General features: G+C 39.8%; 1 protein-coding gene across 1 annotated transcript; it reads right to left on the bottom strand.

Moving 5' to 3' along the window:
* Positions 1-220: 220 nt before the first annotated feature.
* LOC148215256 (vomeronasal type-2 receptor 26-like) lies at positions 221-10,854 on the bottom strand. The gene is made up of 6 exons (XM_088143951.1): positions 10,655-10,854; positions 9,634-9,811; positions 8,007-8,867; positions 7,378-7,605; positions 4,866-4,992; positions 221-1,116 (listed from the first exon to the last, which is right to left on the bottom strand). Exons 1-6 carry the CDS (start codon positions 10,852-10,854, stop codon positions 221-223), a joined length of 2,490 nt encoding a protein of 829 aa, XP_088000077.1.
* Positions 10,855-12,940: the final 2,086 nt, after the last annotated feature.

Genomic DNA, 12,940 nt, shown 5'->3' with positions numbered 1-12,940 from the left:
TGAATTTTCCTGTTGAGTATGTGACAGAGATAGTTGATAGACACTTTTGTTGAGATGATGATGATGATGATGATGATGATGATGATGATGATGATATATTCAAATTGATGGTACTGATTCCGGGATCAACAAAGTCCAGCATGTAATGAGCCCTGCATTTCTTGTGGGAATAGAGGAAAAGCTGTAATGCACTGAATCAATGAGCAAACTAAATTCAGGATTATTTCTTTATTAACTGCCCCTTTGTATTCAAATCAGGTCTCAAAATAATGATATAGCATTTGGGGAAAAAGATGCAGCCCAGCAATCCAGCTGCAGAAGCCAAAATAGAGAAGATCTCCACTGCCACCATGTATTTTCCCTTCGTACTCAGATAGGTTGGAACAAATGATACCCAGACACTACAAAAGACCAACATGCTGAAGGTGATAAATTTGGCTTCATTAAAGCTGCCAGGTAACCTCCTAGCTAGGAATGCTACTGTGAAGCTGATAGAAGTCAAGAACCCCAGAAAACTAAGAACAGTATAAAACATTGTGGTGGAACCTTCATTACATTGCAGGACAATTTCTTCAGCCATGGAGTGCATGTCAGAATCTGGGAATGGAGGAAAAATTGCCAACCACACTACACAAATGGTGAATTGTGCTAGGGAGCAAGATAGGACAATAGTGTTGGCTAGACTTTTCCCCACCCACTTCCTTATTTTGGAGCCTGGCCTGGTGGCCAAGAAAGCGAGAACCACAATGGTCGTTTTCCCCAATATGCAAGAAATGGCTACAGAGAAGATGATGCCAAAAGCAGTTTGTCGCAGGAGACATTTCACTTGGTCAGGTTGCCCAATGAAGAGCAAAGTGCAAAGGAAGGAGAGCAGGAGAGCAATGAGAAGAATGTAGGTGAGGTTCCTGTTGTTGGCTTTGACTATGGGGGTGTCCCACTGTTTAATGAAGATCCCCAGTACCAAAGTTGTGATGAAAGAAAAGGCGAGACAAAGAGTTGCCAAGGTGATTCCAAGTGGCTCATTGTAAGACAAGAACGTTATTTGTTTTGGAATGCAAAGATTTTGAGCCTTGTTTGGATACTGATCTTCTGAACATTGGAAACAATCAACTGCATCTGGAAAAAGAAAACATTATGGTCGATTTCTAGAAATACTAAGGTAGCGGGACTGAGAATTAATTAATGGGATTCATTTATTCCTAATTAAGTAATGCCTGTTTATATTTAGTGCCATGCAGTAAGGATGCCAAATCTTCTGAGACAAATATAGCGCTAAGCACAAGACAAGGACTCTCCTTCTGGCAAAATCTAATAATAATTTCTGTAATAATTTTTATCATTCAGAACTTTCCTGAAAAAAATGAAAAGCAAAATAAAGTTTAGGTTCAGGTGGGGGAAGAAAACGTATATTACATGTTGTTGTTGTTCAGTCGTTAAGTCATGTCCGACTCTTCGTGACCCCATGAACCATATTGCGCCAGGCCTTCCTGTTCTTCACTGCCTCCCTGAGTTTGCTCAATTTCATGCTCATTGCTTCAGTGATGCTATCTAACCATCTCATCCTCTGCCGTCCTCTTCTCCTTTTGCCTTCAATCTTTCCCAGCATCAGGGTCTTCTCCAAAGAGATCTCTCTTCGCATTAGGTGACCAAAGTATCTGAGCTTGAGCTTCATTATCGATCCTTCCAATGAGCAATCAGGGTTGATTTCCTTTAAGATTGACTGGTTTGACCTCCTAGCAGTCCAGGGGACTCTCAAGAGTCTTCTCCAGCACCACAGTTCAAAGGCATCAATTCTTCGGCGCTCAGCCTTCTTTATCATCCAGCTCTGACAGCCATACATTACTACTGGAAAAACCATAGCTTTGACTATGCGGATCTTTGTCGGCAAGGTGACGTCTCTGCTTTTTAATATGCTATCTAGGCTTGCCATAGCTTTCCTCCCAAGGAGCAAGCGTCTTTTAATTTCATGGCTGCAGTCTCCGTCTGCGGTGATCTTGGAGCCCAAATAAATGAAGTCTGTTACTGCTTCCATTTCTACCCCTTCTATTTGCCAGGAATTGATGGGTCCAGATGCCATGATCTTAGTTTTTTTAATGTTGAGTTTCAAGCCAGCCTTTGCACTCTCCTCTTTCACCCTCATCAAGAGGCTCTTTAGTTCTTCTTCACTTTCTGCCATTAGGGTGGTATTGTCTGCATATCTGAGGTTGTTGATGATTCTCCCTGCAATCTTAATTCCGGCTTGTGATTCTTCCAGCCTGGCATTTCTCATGATGTACTCTGCATATAGGTTAAATAAGCAGGGTGACAGTATACAGCCTTGTCGTACACCTTTCCCTATTTTGAACCAATTGGTTGTTCCATGACCAGTTCTAACTGTTGCTTCTTGGCCCGCATACAGATTTCTCAGGAGACAGGTAAGGTGGTCTGGTACTCCCATCTCTTTAAGAATTTGCCACAGTTTGTTGTGATCCACACAATCAAAGGCTTTTGCATAGTCAATGAAGCAGAAGTAGATTTTTTTCCGGAACTCTCGTGCTTTCTCCATGATCCAGCGAATGTTGGCGATTTGATCTCTAGTTCCTCTGCCTCTTCGTAACCCAGCTTCGTAACCCATCCGGTAGTTCTCGGTTCATGTATTGCTGAAGCCTAGCTTGTAGGATTTTGAGCATAACCTTGCTAGCATGTGAAATGAGTGCAATTGTGCGATAGTTTGAGCATTCTTTGGCATTGCCCTTCTTTGGAATTGGAACATAAACTGACCTTTTCCAATCCTGTGGCCACTGTTGCGTTTTCCAAACTTGCTGGCATATTCAGTGCAGCACTTTAACACCATCGTCTTTTAGTATTTTAAATAACTCAGCTGGAATACTGTCATCTCCACTAGCTTTGTTGTTAGCAATGCTTCCTAAGGCCCACTTGACTTCACTCTCTAGGATGTCTGGCTCAAGGTCAGTGATCACACCAGCGTGGACATCAGGGACATTAAGATCTTTCTTGTATAGTTCTTCTGTGTATTCTTGCCACCTCTTCTTAATCTCTTCTGCTTCTGTTAGGTCCCTGCCTTTTTTGTCCTTTATCATGCCCATCTTTGCACTAGACGTTCCTTTCATATCTCCAATTTTCTTGTAGAGATCTCTAGTCTTCCCCATTCTATTGTTTTCCTCGATTTCTTTGCATTGTTCATTTAAGAAGGCCTTCTTATCTCTCCTTGCTATTCTCTGGAAATCTGCATTCAGTTGCTTATATCTTTCCCTTTCACCCTTGCTTTTCACATTCTTTCTTTCCACAGCTATTTGTAATGCCTCATCAGACAGCCATTTTGCTTTCTTGCATTTCTTTTTCCTTGGGATGGTTTTAGTTGCTGCCTCCTGTACAATGTTACAGACCTCCGTCCATAGTTCTTCAGGCACTCTGTCTACCAAATCTAATCCTCTAAATCTATTCATCACCTTCACTGTGTACTCACAAGGAATATGATCTAAGTCATACCTGAGTGGTCTAGTGGTTTTCCCTACATTCTTCAATTTAAGCCTAAATTTTGCAGTAAAAAGATCATGATCTGAGCCACAGTCAGCTCCTGGTCTTGTTTTTGCTGTCTGTATAGAGCTTCTCCATCTTTGGCTGCAAAGTATATAATCAATCTGGTTTCGGTATTGACCATCTGGTGATGTGTAGAGTCGTCTCTTGTGTTGTTGGAAAAGAGTGATGAAAAGGACATCTTTTTTTGGTGCTAGTTCTAGAAGGTGTTGTAGGTCTTCATAGAAGCGGTCGACTTCAGCTTCTTCAGCATCAGTGGTTGAGGCATAGACTTGGATGACTGTGATATCCAATGGTTTGCCTTGGATACGCACTGAGATCATTCTATCGTTTTTGAGGTTGTACCCCATTACTGCCTTTCCCACTCTCTTATTGACTGTGAGTGCAACTCCATTTCTTCTAAGGGTTTCTTGCCCACAGTAGTAGATATAATGGTCACCCGAATTAAATTCACCCATTTCTGTCCATTTCAATTCACTGATTCCCAAGATGTCGATGTTCAATCTTGTCATCTCATGTTTGACCACATCCAGCTTGCCTTGGTTCATAGATCTTACATTCCAGGTACCTATACAATATTGTTCTTTACAGCATCGGACCTTCTTTTCGCTTCCAGATACATCCACAGCTGAACGTCCTTTCGGCTTTGGCCCAGCCACTTCACTCTTTCTGGAGCTACTTGGAATTGCCCTCCGCTCTTCCCCAGTAGCATACTGGACACCTTCTGACCTGAGGGGCTCATCTTCCGGCGTCATATCTTTTAGCCTTTTAACATTGTCCATGGGGTTTTCTTGGCAAGGATACTGGAGTGGGTTGCCATTTCCTTCTCCAGTGGACCACATTTTGTCAGAACTCTCTGTCATGACCTGTCCGTCTTGGGTGGCCCTGCATGGTATAGCTCATGGCTTCACTGAGTTACACAAGCCCCTTCACCACGACAAGGCAGAGATCCATGAAGGGGTATATTACATGGTGTAATATTATTTAAGGGAATCAAGTTCTTAAATTCAGTAACTAGATCCCGGATCTATCTTCTTCCTCTTCTACAGGTATATATTTGAGGAAGATCCCTCGTCTTACAAAAGAAACAAATTTTCATTAGGCTGATCGTTTCTTTATTCAGTTCTGCATTAACTGGAAGCCGTCATCTGGAAGAATCTAGAACAACCCTTATTGGACATTTCTTTTTCAACGTTCTGAAATATTCTTTCATTTTTAATATTTCTACAACAATATTATTGGTTTGGTTACCACATTAGAAGTCCGTTGTAGAAGGTTTAAATATTAGTATTACGAATCACAGTTAAGAAGTCTCAGACAACTCTTACCCATCTGGTTAGAAATTTTCCCTTTTGCACATGGAAGGCAATCGTAACAGCAAAATGGTCTCCCGTCTATTTTCATCTTACTGTAGCCTGAATGGCAATTGTCACTGCATACAGAAATAGGTAGAACCTATCAAGAAGTGAAATCAGGATTTATTAAAAGTCATAAGTTTTATTTCAGAAAATCCTATTTCAGTGTGGATTTTACTTTTAAATAATGAATGTAGGATATAGCTGTCCTGATACCTCCTTTTGTTTTAGAGCAATTATAAAATGAATGGAGGGATTGCAGGAATGATAGTTAGAATAAAAAATGAAGGTAGGAACACTAAGAATTGGAGGTGTGAAAATTGCATGATTTGGCTAGGTGAGAGTAAAGATCCAAAAGAACTTGTTTCCTGTGCATAAATTAGCTGGAGATAGAGAAGAATTAATTTTTTCCTGTGAGTTTCAATTTCTTTCTCTACTTTGGCCACAGCAATGGCCAGGTGTTCTATCTGGACTATGGTTAACATTATGCTTAACATTGTTTTTTCCTTCTTATCCATGCCAGGAAATGAAGCATCCATTGCTTTCCTCTGGGAAGGACTGGTAGAAAAACAACCAAACTAGGAGTAATAGTTTTATTATTCTTCCTGTCATTTTGGGCATACAGGGGAACTTGGCAGAATCTCCATCCATCCCTCCATCCATCCACAGTATTCATCTCTCTCTCCAACATTTCACCATTGCTCTGCTGATTCATTTTTTTAAACAAGCATCATTTCACCATTCCACTTGTGAACACCACCCATTCCATAATAAAGAAGGAATCAGGCAGCCCAGAATCCCTGTATGAAAGACCATGGAAGAAAGAAAGCAGAACAGAGCCTGAGGGTGGTGTGGGGGGATCCTTGCCAGAGTAAACCAATATTTATATGAGATACAGCAGATGGGGGGAAACATTGCTTTTGATGTAGGGAAGGAAAACATGGCTAGAAGCAGCCTTCCAACCACCCTAGGGACAGGCTGAGGATAATCTTATTAATTCCTGTGCATTCAAAATGGTGGTCTGCCCATCCTGTTGCTGGAGCAAGGAAGAAAGTGGTTCAGCCCTCAGTAGGAAAGTAAAAGAAAAAATGAAACATCTGGGTTAAAAAGTAAGAGAAAAGAGGTAACATCTGCATACCTGTTTGAACATACAGGGGAGAACAAGAAAGAAAAGGTAGTTGATAAGTTTGTTTTCAAGGACTCAAGAGCAGGTAAAGATGACAGTATGCAGAACACATATACATGAGATTAATCTTAGGACAGAACCAATGACAACTTTAAAAATAAGATGGTGGATGAGGATATTTTAGTACCAACTATGATAAACCAATCAGTTAAAGTGATGGTGTTGTCAACTGTAATGCATGGCCTGGAAGTGTGGAAATTGAGGATGAGCAAGAAAGAAAAAAGGTAGGTAGCTGCAAATGATAGATTTCCAGATTATTACCAAGAACACCACAGACTGCAAAAAGAACTATTCAATCATTCTTGGATAGAGGCTGACTGCTCCTCAGACATAGTAATTACCAAATGGAAACTCCAAAACTCTGGACATGTAGTTGAAGGAAAGGGAAGATTAGTGGGGGGAAAATGCTATGTTTGACAAGGTTGAAGGAGAATAAGAAGACAATGGATTAGCTGAAAGGATGGGATCAAAACAATTGCTTGAATATTTGTGAAAGAAATTGATTGCAATCAATTGATTTTAACTGCTTTGTAAACTGCCCAGAGTCGTTTTTTAAGGAGATGGGCAGTGACAAATTTGATATATAAATAAATAAAAACTAAATAAAGAGTAATGCGTGATGATGTTAAGATGGTGACCATTTATTCATACAGTTACTGGGAGAAGAACCCATCTCAGAGGCACCGAATAACCATCAACTAGAATATATCCTCAAAAAAGAGATGCCAGCTTGCTTCATGCTGCATGTTTCACAACTTGTTTCAACCACACTAACTTTCTGCAAAGGTTATTCCCTCTTCAGATTAAAAGGTGACTTCAAATTACATACAATCCATCTTGAATAAAATCGGTGTCAGTGTTGGGAAATAAACCGTGGATTTTCCACACATACTCTCTCTGTATTATGGAAATCTCCCAGCACACAGCAGAGGCATGAAAATTTCAGCACTGTCGCTGTTAAAACTTTGTCAATTATATCATATCTCGCTTTAATTGCTGTAATGCACTTTCAGATATCTTTTTTTAACTAGGCCACCTTGAAATGCTCACAGGAATAGATTCTAGGTATTGGATTAAATTCTCCTAAAAACCATAAAGATTTGATGAGATATGAGTGAATGATTTTAACCCTTACTATACAGAGGTTTAAGTTTTTGTATTTCAAAATCTCTGGTCATTATTTCTTCATCTTTGCAATTTTAAGCCTCACAACTCGAAGGACAGAACCTGTTCAAATCTATCATTCTGAAAACAAGTAGGGAATGAATGTTCATAGTTTGAAATCTGAGCAGGAAATACCTGGTTAAACGTGGTGGGCCAGATGATGTCCTGTGCAGAAATGGTGAATGGCTTATCTGGAGAGGCTATTGGGTCTATCTTTCCAATTTTGACTTTAACAAAGGTCTTGTTTGGGAAAGTGACCCAGTTGATAATATCAAATCCAGTCTCTAAGTCCCCATTTTCATTAAAGGAAACTTTCTCTCCCGCAGAGTTATTAAATGAGATGGTTCTCAAATAGTGATGGAGCTAAACAGATGCAAAGGAAGACTATTAATGAGAAGAAAGGAAAGAAAGAAAGAAAGAAAGAAAGAAAGAAAGAAAGAAAGAAAGAAAGAAAGAAAGAAAGAAAGAAAGAAAGAAAGAAAGAAAGAAAGAAGAATCAGTTGCAGTGGTATATGGGTCTTCCATTTAATATGACTGGGCACATTAATAGAATTAGAGTCCCTCCACCCCTCATCTATTTTTTTCCCTGCCACAGATGTTCTCAACCTCTCCCAATTTCTCTAAGTCCCTAAACTATGAGGAAAATGAAGTGTCAAAAGACTTAAAATCATCACTCCAGTGTTCTCATTGGTCATACCCACAGGACTACAGCTATTGCATTAGAGATAAGAGCAATGGGAAATGTTCATTCATTCTATGATTACCTGCCATGCTTTTTGATTCAAAAATTCTGGTCCCCCAACTTCTCTCCTTGCTCTGGGTTTGGACTTTGGGGAAAGCATGGCTTGTAAAGCATGTGCCACAGCATAGACTGCATTATAGATGCTGTAACTCTGCCCAGTCATGGTGGTATCAAAGACAGATCTAGGAAGGTTCTCAAGCATCTCTTCTCCAGTGCACAGCATTCCAGTGTCTTCATCTAACTTCTCTTTAGGAAAAGAACATTCAAAAACCTGCTCCCAAAACACTCTCATTAAATGGTCTTCCTCTTCTGAAGTTGGGTTTCTCATCCGAAGGAATTTATTGAATCCAGAGATCTCCTTGGAAGAAACTGCAAAAGTTATAACACCATGGAAGGAGTCCATACCTAGCATTCTTTGAAAGGGAAGTGATGTAAATTCCATCTGGGCTGCCATTATCCAAACTTTATCTTTTCTCTCGATTGGCATCTCTTCAAATTCTGTATGATAGGGCAGCATTCTAAACATGATAGTGACATGGTTTTCACAATATAGGATAATAACATTGGCAGTACTCTTCATCATAATCAAGAACATTTTACTAAAATCTCTAAACACAGCTGTAATATCATTGAAGAATGTTTCCTTGGTCATCCCTTCCATGAAGTCAAAGCAGATACCTTTCTGGGAAAACAAAGTAACAGCATTTTTTATGAACCTCTCTCCACTCTCGTTATTTTGGAAAATCAGCCCAATCCATCTCCACCTCAAATACAAAAGCAACTGGAGAATACCTATAGTCATTTGGTCAACGTTTGGGAAAAAACGATGAAAGAAAACAGCTTGAATCTTGTCATCGATCATTGGGGAAGATCCATATATGAGCTAAATACAAAAAAAAAAAAAAAAAAGGGAACAGGGTTTTTCAAAGTGAAGTATTCATTCTTTTTTAAAATTCCGTTCTTAATTTATGGTCTTTGTTGTAAATTTTTTTTGTTGTTATTCAGTCGTTAAGTCATGTCTGACTCTTCGTGACCCCATGAATCATATCACACCAGGCCTTCCTGTCCTTCACTGCCTCCCTGAGTTTCCTCAGTTTCATGCTCATTGCTTCAGTGATGCTATCTAACCATCTCATCCTCTGCCATCCTCTTCTTTTGCCTTCAATCTTTCCCAGCATCAGGGTCTTTTCCAAAGAGTCCTCTCTTCGCATTAGGTGACCAAAGTATCTGAGCTTGAGCTTCATTATCAATGTAAACTTTAACAGATATCTAATCATGTTCAGAAAGAACTGATGTGCAGAATTTTTATTGAATATCTGTAATTGTAGTATAAGTACAAAGCCAGAGACCACAGAAATGCATTAATTCAGGAGATGTTATACTGAAAATGGACCACAAATTTTAAGGGCTAAACCTGCTTGATCCTTATTACTGAAGCAAATTCACCCCGGCATTAGTGCTTCCCCACTTCCCTGCCTTTACACAGCAGAGAGTTAGGGAGGTTCAATTCTGAGACACTTTCTCAAATTCCATTTCTGGTGTGGGCTCAGATTTCATTTATCAGACCGTTTTCCAGGCTGTAGCTCTTCCTCCTGTCTCTCAAGGTTATTCTCACAGCCCATTACACTTATTTCAAGAGGAAATTTTACCTGGGGCATCTTGTAGACATTCAAAATGTTTGCCATGAAGGGACAGATGTCAGAGGTAGGTCCTGCAATAACAGAAACTGCCCAGTCCTTGGCATCACACTTATAATTGGGGATGAATCTGTCCCGTGTTGAAAGAAGCTCCAGTGAAGCCAAGCAGGTCCATTTTGCCATGAAATAACTATTACAAACATAAATACCCAGAGTCATGTTGGATAAGATGTGATGGTTTTCATTTATCTCCTTTACAGCAAAAACCAAGGCCAGGATATGTTGGTAGTTCTGTAGGAAAAAGCTGCAATTTGAGATATATTCCAAATCATATTCCTTCTCTTAAAGAACATGACGTTACATATACTTTATAATTCTGCTAAACACTATACAGAAAAATAGATTGTATCTTTAGCTTTTCCATCTTCCCCTTTGGGTTTTTTTTTTCCCATGAGCAGGGGGTGGTGGAGAACGTATTCTGAAGCATGCTTGAAGGCAAGTGTTGTATGTCATTTTCATACAACTCTGATAGACCTCCAGAGGGCTTCTTTATCCTAGGACAAGATGTAGCTATTTCCTTAGGGCAGACAGGCCCTACATTTGTGCTCCATGCATGTTGAAGCAGATGTTTAGAAACAAATTCAACATGCTACACTACACCATTGTTCCCCATTATTCAGAGAAACAATTGAACCATTAAATGTTGATGTTCAAGTAAGTACAAATAGTGATTTGATAGTACAGCATTGATGATTCATTCCATAGTAAGTAAATGGGAAAGGCTCATTAGGGAAGTTGAATAAAAACGCGTGTGTGTGTGTGTGTGTGTGTGTGTGTGTTATTTATTTGACAGGTAAGAAATATCAGTAGGGATAAATCTGTGTTAGCCTAAGAATGAAGGAACTAACCGGCAAGAAACAGGAGAAATAATTTGTGTTGCAAGGAATGACAGTCATTAAGTCAGTCCAGGCATCATCTTAGAGAAAGATGCCTGGTTTGAGATGTGCTACAGTTAGGAAGAGAAAGTCTTTACATGAGCTCATCAACCAGTTCTTCAGATGGATGTCTTGTGAAACCCACTTGGTCAGATGTCATGTAGAACTGAGATAGGATACCAGCGAGTATGAAATCCCCTGACAGAAAATACTTGTGCTTAATAAGGTGAGGTTTTCCCACAGCACATCCTGTATTAGCAGGAATAAGGCATGTAACCCCTAGAAGCAACACTGCCATCATTGCCATGAAATATAACATCTTCTTTGAGAAAACAGACATCACCACATATGAACCGGTTTGGTCTGCAACAATGAAACCTAAGAAAAAATGCTCACTAATTAGAATAGGCTGCATATATATTCTTTCTCAAAGAGCAGATGGCTACATCTCTAGCTCTCTGGTCCCACACTTAATAGCACCTTTCAGTCTTGAGCTGTTCTGTTGCATTGTCCCTTGGAATTCCTCAAGGATTTGAGAAGAAGCTACATTACGATTACAAAGGAAATCAATGGATGTTCAGTGAAACTCCTTGGAGACTTTGAGTAGTAAATAGAATGATGATATTTCTGGGCTCAGTGGAAAAAGGCTCATCACTGAAATCAGTATAGGAGGTAGAGAAAAGGAAAAAAGCAAAAGGAAATCCCAATGATCAAATGCCAAACAAGAAACATTTTGGTAGTTCAGTAGCTGTAAAAATGGAATTCTCTCGGGCAATAGAAGTACCAAACTTACACTTGGAGGATTCTAGGAATTACTTTAAATGATGGCTTTTCCAAAGAGCCAAAGAGAAGTGGATCCATCATGTTATAGGCTCCCACCCCCCTTTAGTTATTGTTTGGAGAGGTCTTTAAGCACTTGGGTTATTTTATTTGTCATTGAATTACCTCATGTCGTTTCCTTTTAACCTTCCTAATGGGAGCAGGCCTGTAAGCTGCTCAGAGTCCTTTGGGAGGGGAGCAGTGTGAAAAGCCTCGTAAACAACCAAATAATGAAGAACTATCCTTGGAGACAAGTTTGGAATTGGGGTGCAATTACAAACTGAATACATTTCTCCATTGCAATGAATAGAGACTGTGGCCAGTTTTCAGTATATTCTAAATGTTTACTTTTACAAATGTTAGTGTTTTAACTTTAATTAATGAACTATATATTTCATGATCCTCCATTTATGGCAGAGAACAACATTCCTCTCATGTAAAAATGCAAACTGCATTTGTAATTTAGCATGAAATAAATATTGTGTTTTATTTTATTCAGCATGCATATAACCCTGCTCCATAGACCCAAATACCTAAAAAGTTCTTTTTCCCCTACTGAATTTTCCCAGAGGCAATGATCAACATTTTGGGGTTTGCCAACTTTTGTGGTATTTCAGGTGGATATGGATAGGGAGTGTTTAATTTTGATATGGTAGGGTGACAGAAATATTGCTCAGGGGTTGTCAAAATAGGGCCTGTGGGCTGGATACAGCCTGCCAGGGTCATTTATCCGGCCCGCCCGCCTGATTGGCCACCGCTGCTGTCTGTCAAAAGTGGAAGTGTCGGGGCTGCGTCGGGAGTTGCAGGCAATGCACGAGGAGGGAGATCGCAGAGCCGGACTATTCTACATGACAGGTATGCCGGGTCCAGCGGCTCTCCTCCTCTCCTCATGTTTTTTTCACACTATAGTCCAGCTCCCCAACATTCTGAGGGACCATGAACTGGCCCCCTGTTTAAAAAGTTTGAGGACCCCTGCTCTAGATGATATGGTCCATGTTTCCCAAGAATGGTACTTGTTTTGGCTTTGTAGAAAAGTTATCAAATGGATATTTTAGTGACATTGATAACATGGTAAACACAGTGTGTGTGTGTTTGTGTGTGCGTGTATATAGCCTTGCCAGTATAGTTAGCACAGTAATGAGTAATTTCATGGAAATTTTGAGAGAATTATAAATCTGTGCATTTTGCTGAAAATTTCAAAATTGCATAATACTGCAGAGAAGACAGAAGGTCTGTATCATGGCAGTAGGTGGAAACTTTACATCACTATGGCAAGTTTTTAATTGTTTGCTGCCTATGTCTACCATAAACAGAGTGGAAGAGAATATCTGCACTTGAGTGGAGAAACTAGAGATCTTCCCCATGACTGTTTTTGAAATGCATGTGATGGCTCATGGCTACAGGGTCCACAATGCTGTCTAGGAAACTGCACGTGCATTGCATGTCCTGTACTGTTCCTTAGGTGGTGAAGTAGAAATGTCTTAATCAAGAATAAAAGAAGTTAATCTCCTAAGACAGTGTTGTCCAAACTTGGCCACTTTAAGATGAGTGGACTTCAACTCCTT

This window comes from Python bivittatus, unplaced genomic scaffold (assembly GCF_059951505.1).
Source record: "Python bivittatus isolate LINGU-HERP-01145 unplaced genomic scaffold, Pbiv_v1 ctg000430_np1212, whole genome shotgun sequence".
NCBI classification, from domain to species: Eukaryota; Metazoa; Chordata; class Lepidosauria; order Squamata; family Pythonidae; genus Python; species Python bivittatus.
This window is presented reverse-complemented; position numbering and strand designations above follow the sequence as displayed.

Bases quoted from the DNA above. Each gene is read 5' to 3' on its own strand.
- LOC148215256 (XM_088143951.1), bottom strand. From the start codon at position 10,854: ATGGCAGTGTTGCTTCTAGGGGTTACATGCCTTATTCCTGCTAATACA. The intron at 8,868-9,633 runs GTAAAATTTCCT...TTTTGTATTTAG, and splicing joins ATGTCTACAAGATGCCCCAG to CTCATATATGGATCTTCCCC. The intron at 1,117-4,865 runs GTAAGAGTTGTC...TTCTTTTTCCAG, and splicing joins GAAAATTTCTAACCAGATGG to ATGCAGTTGATTGTTTCCAA.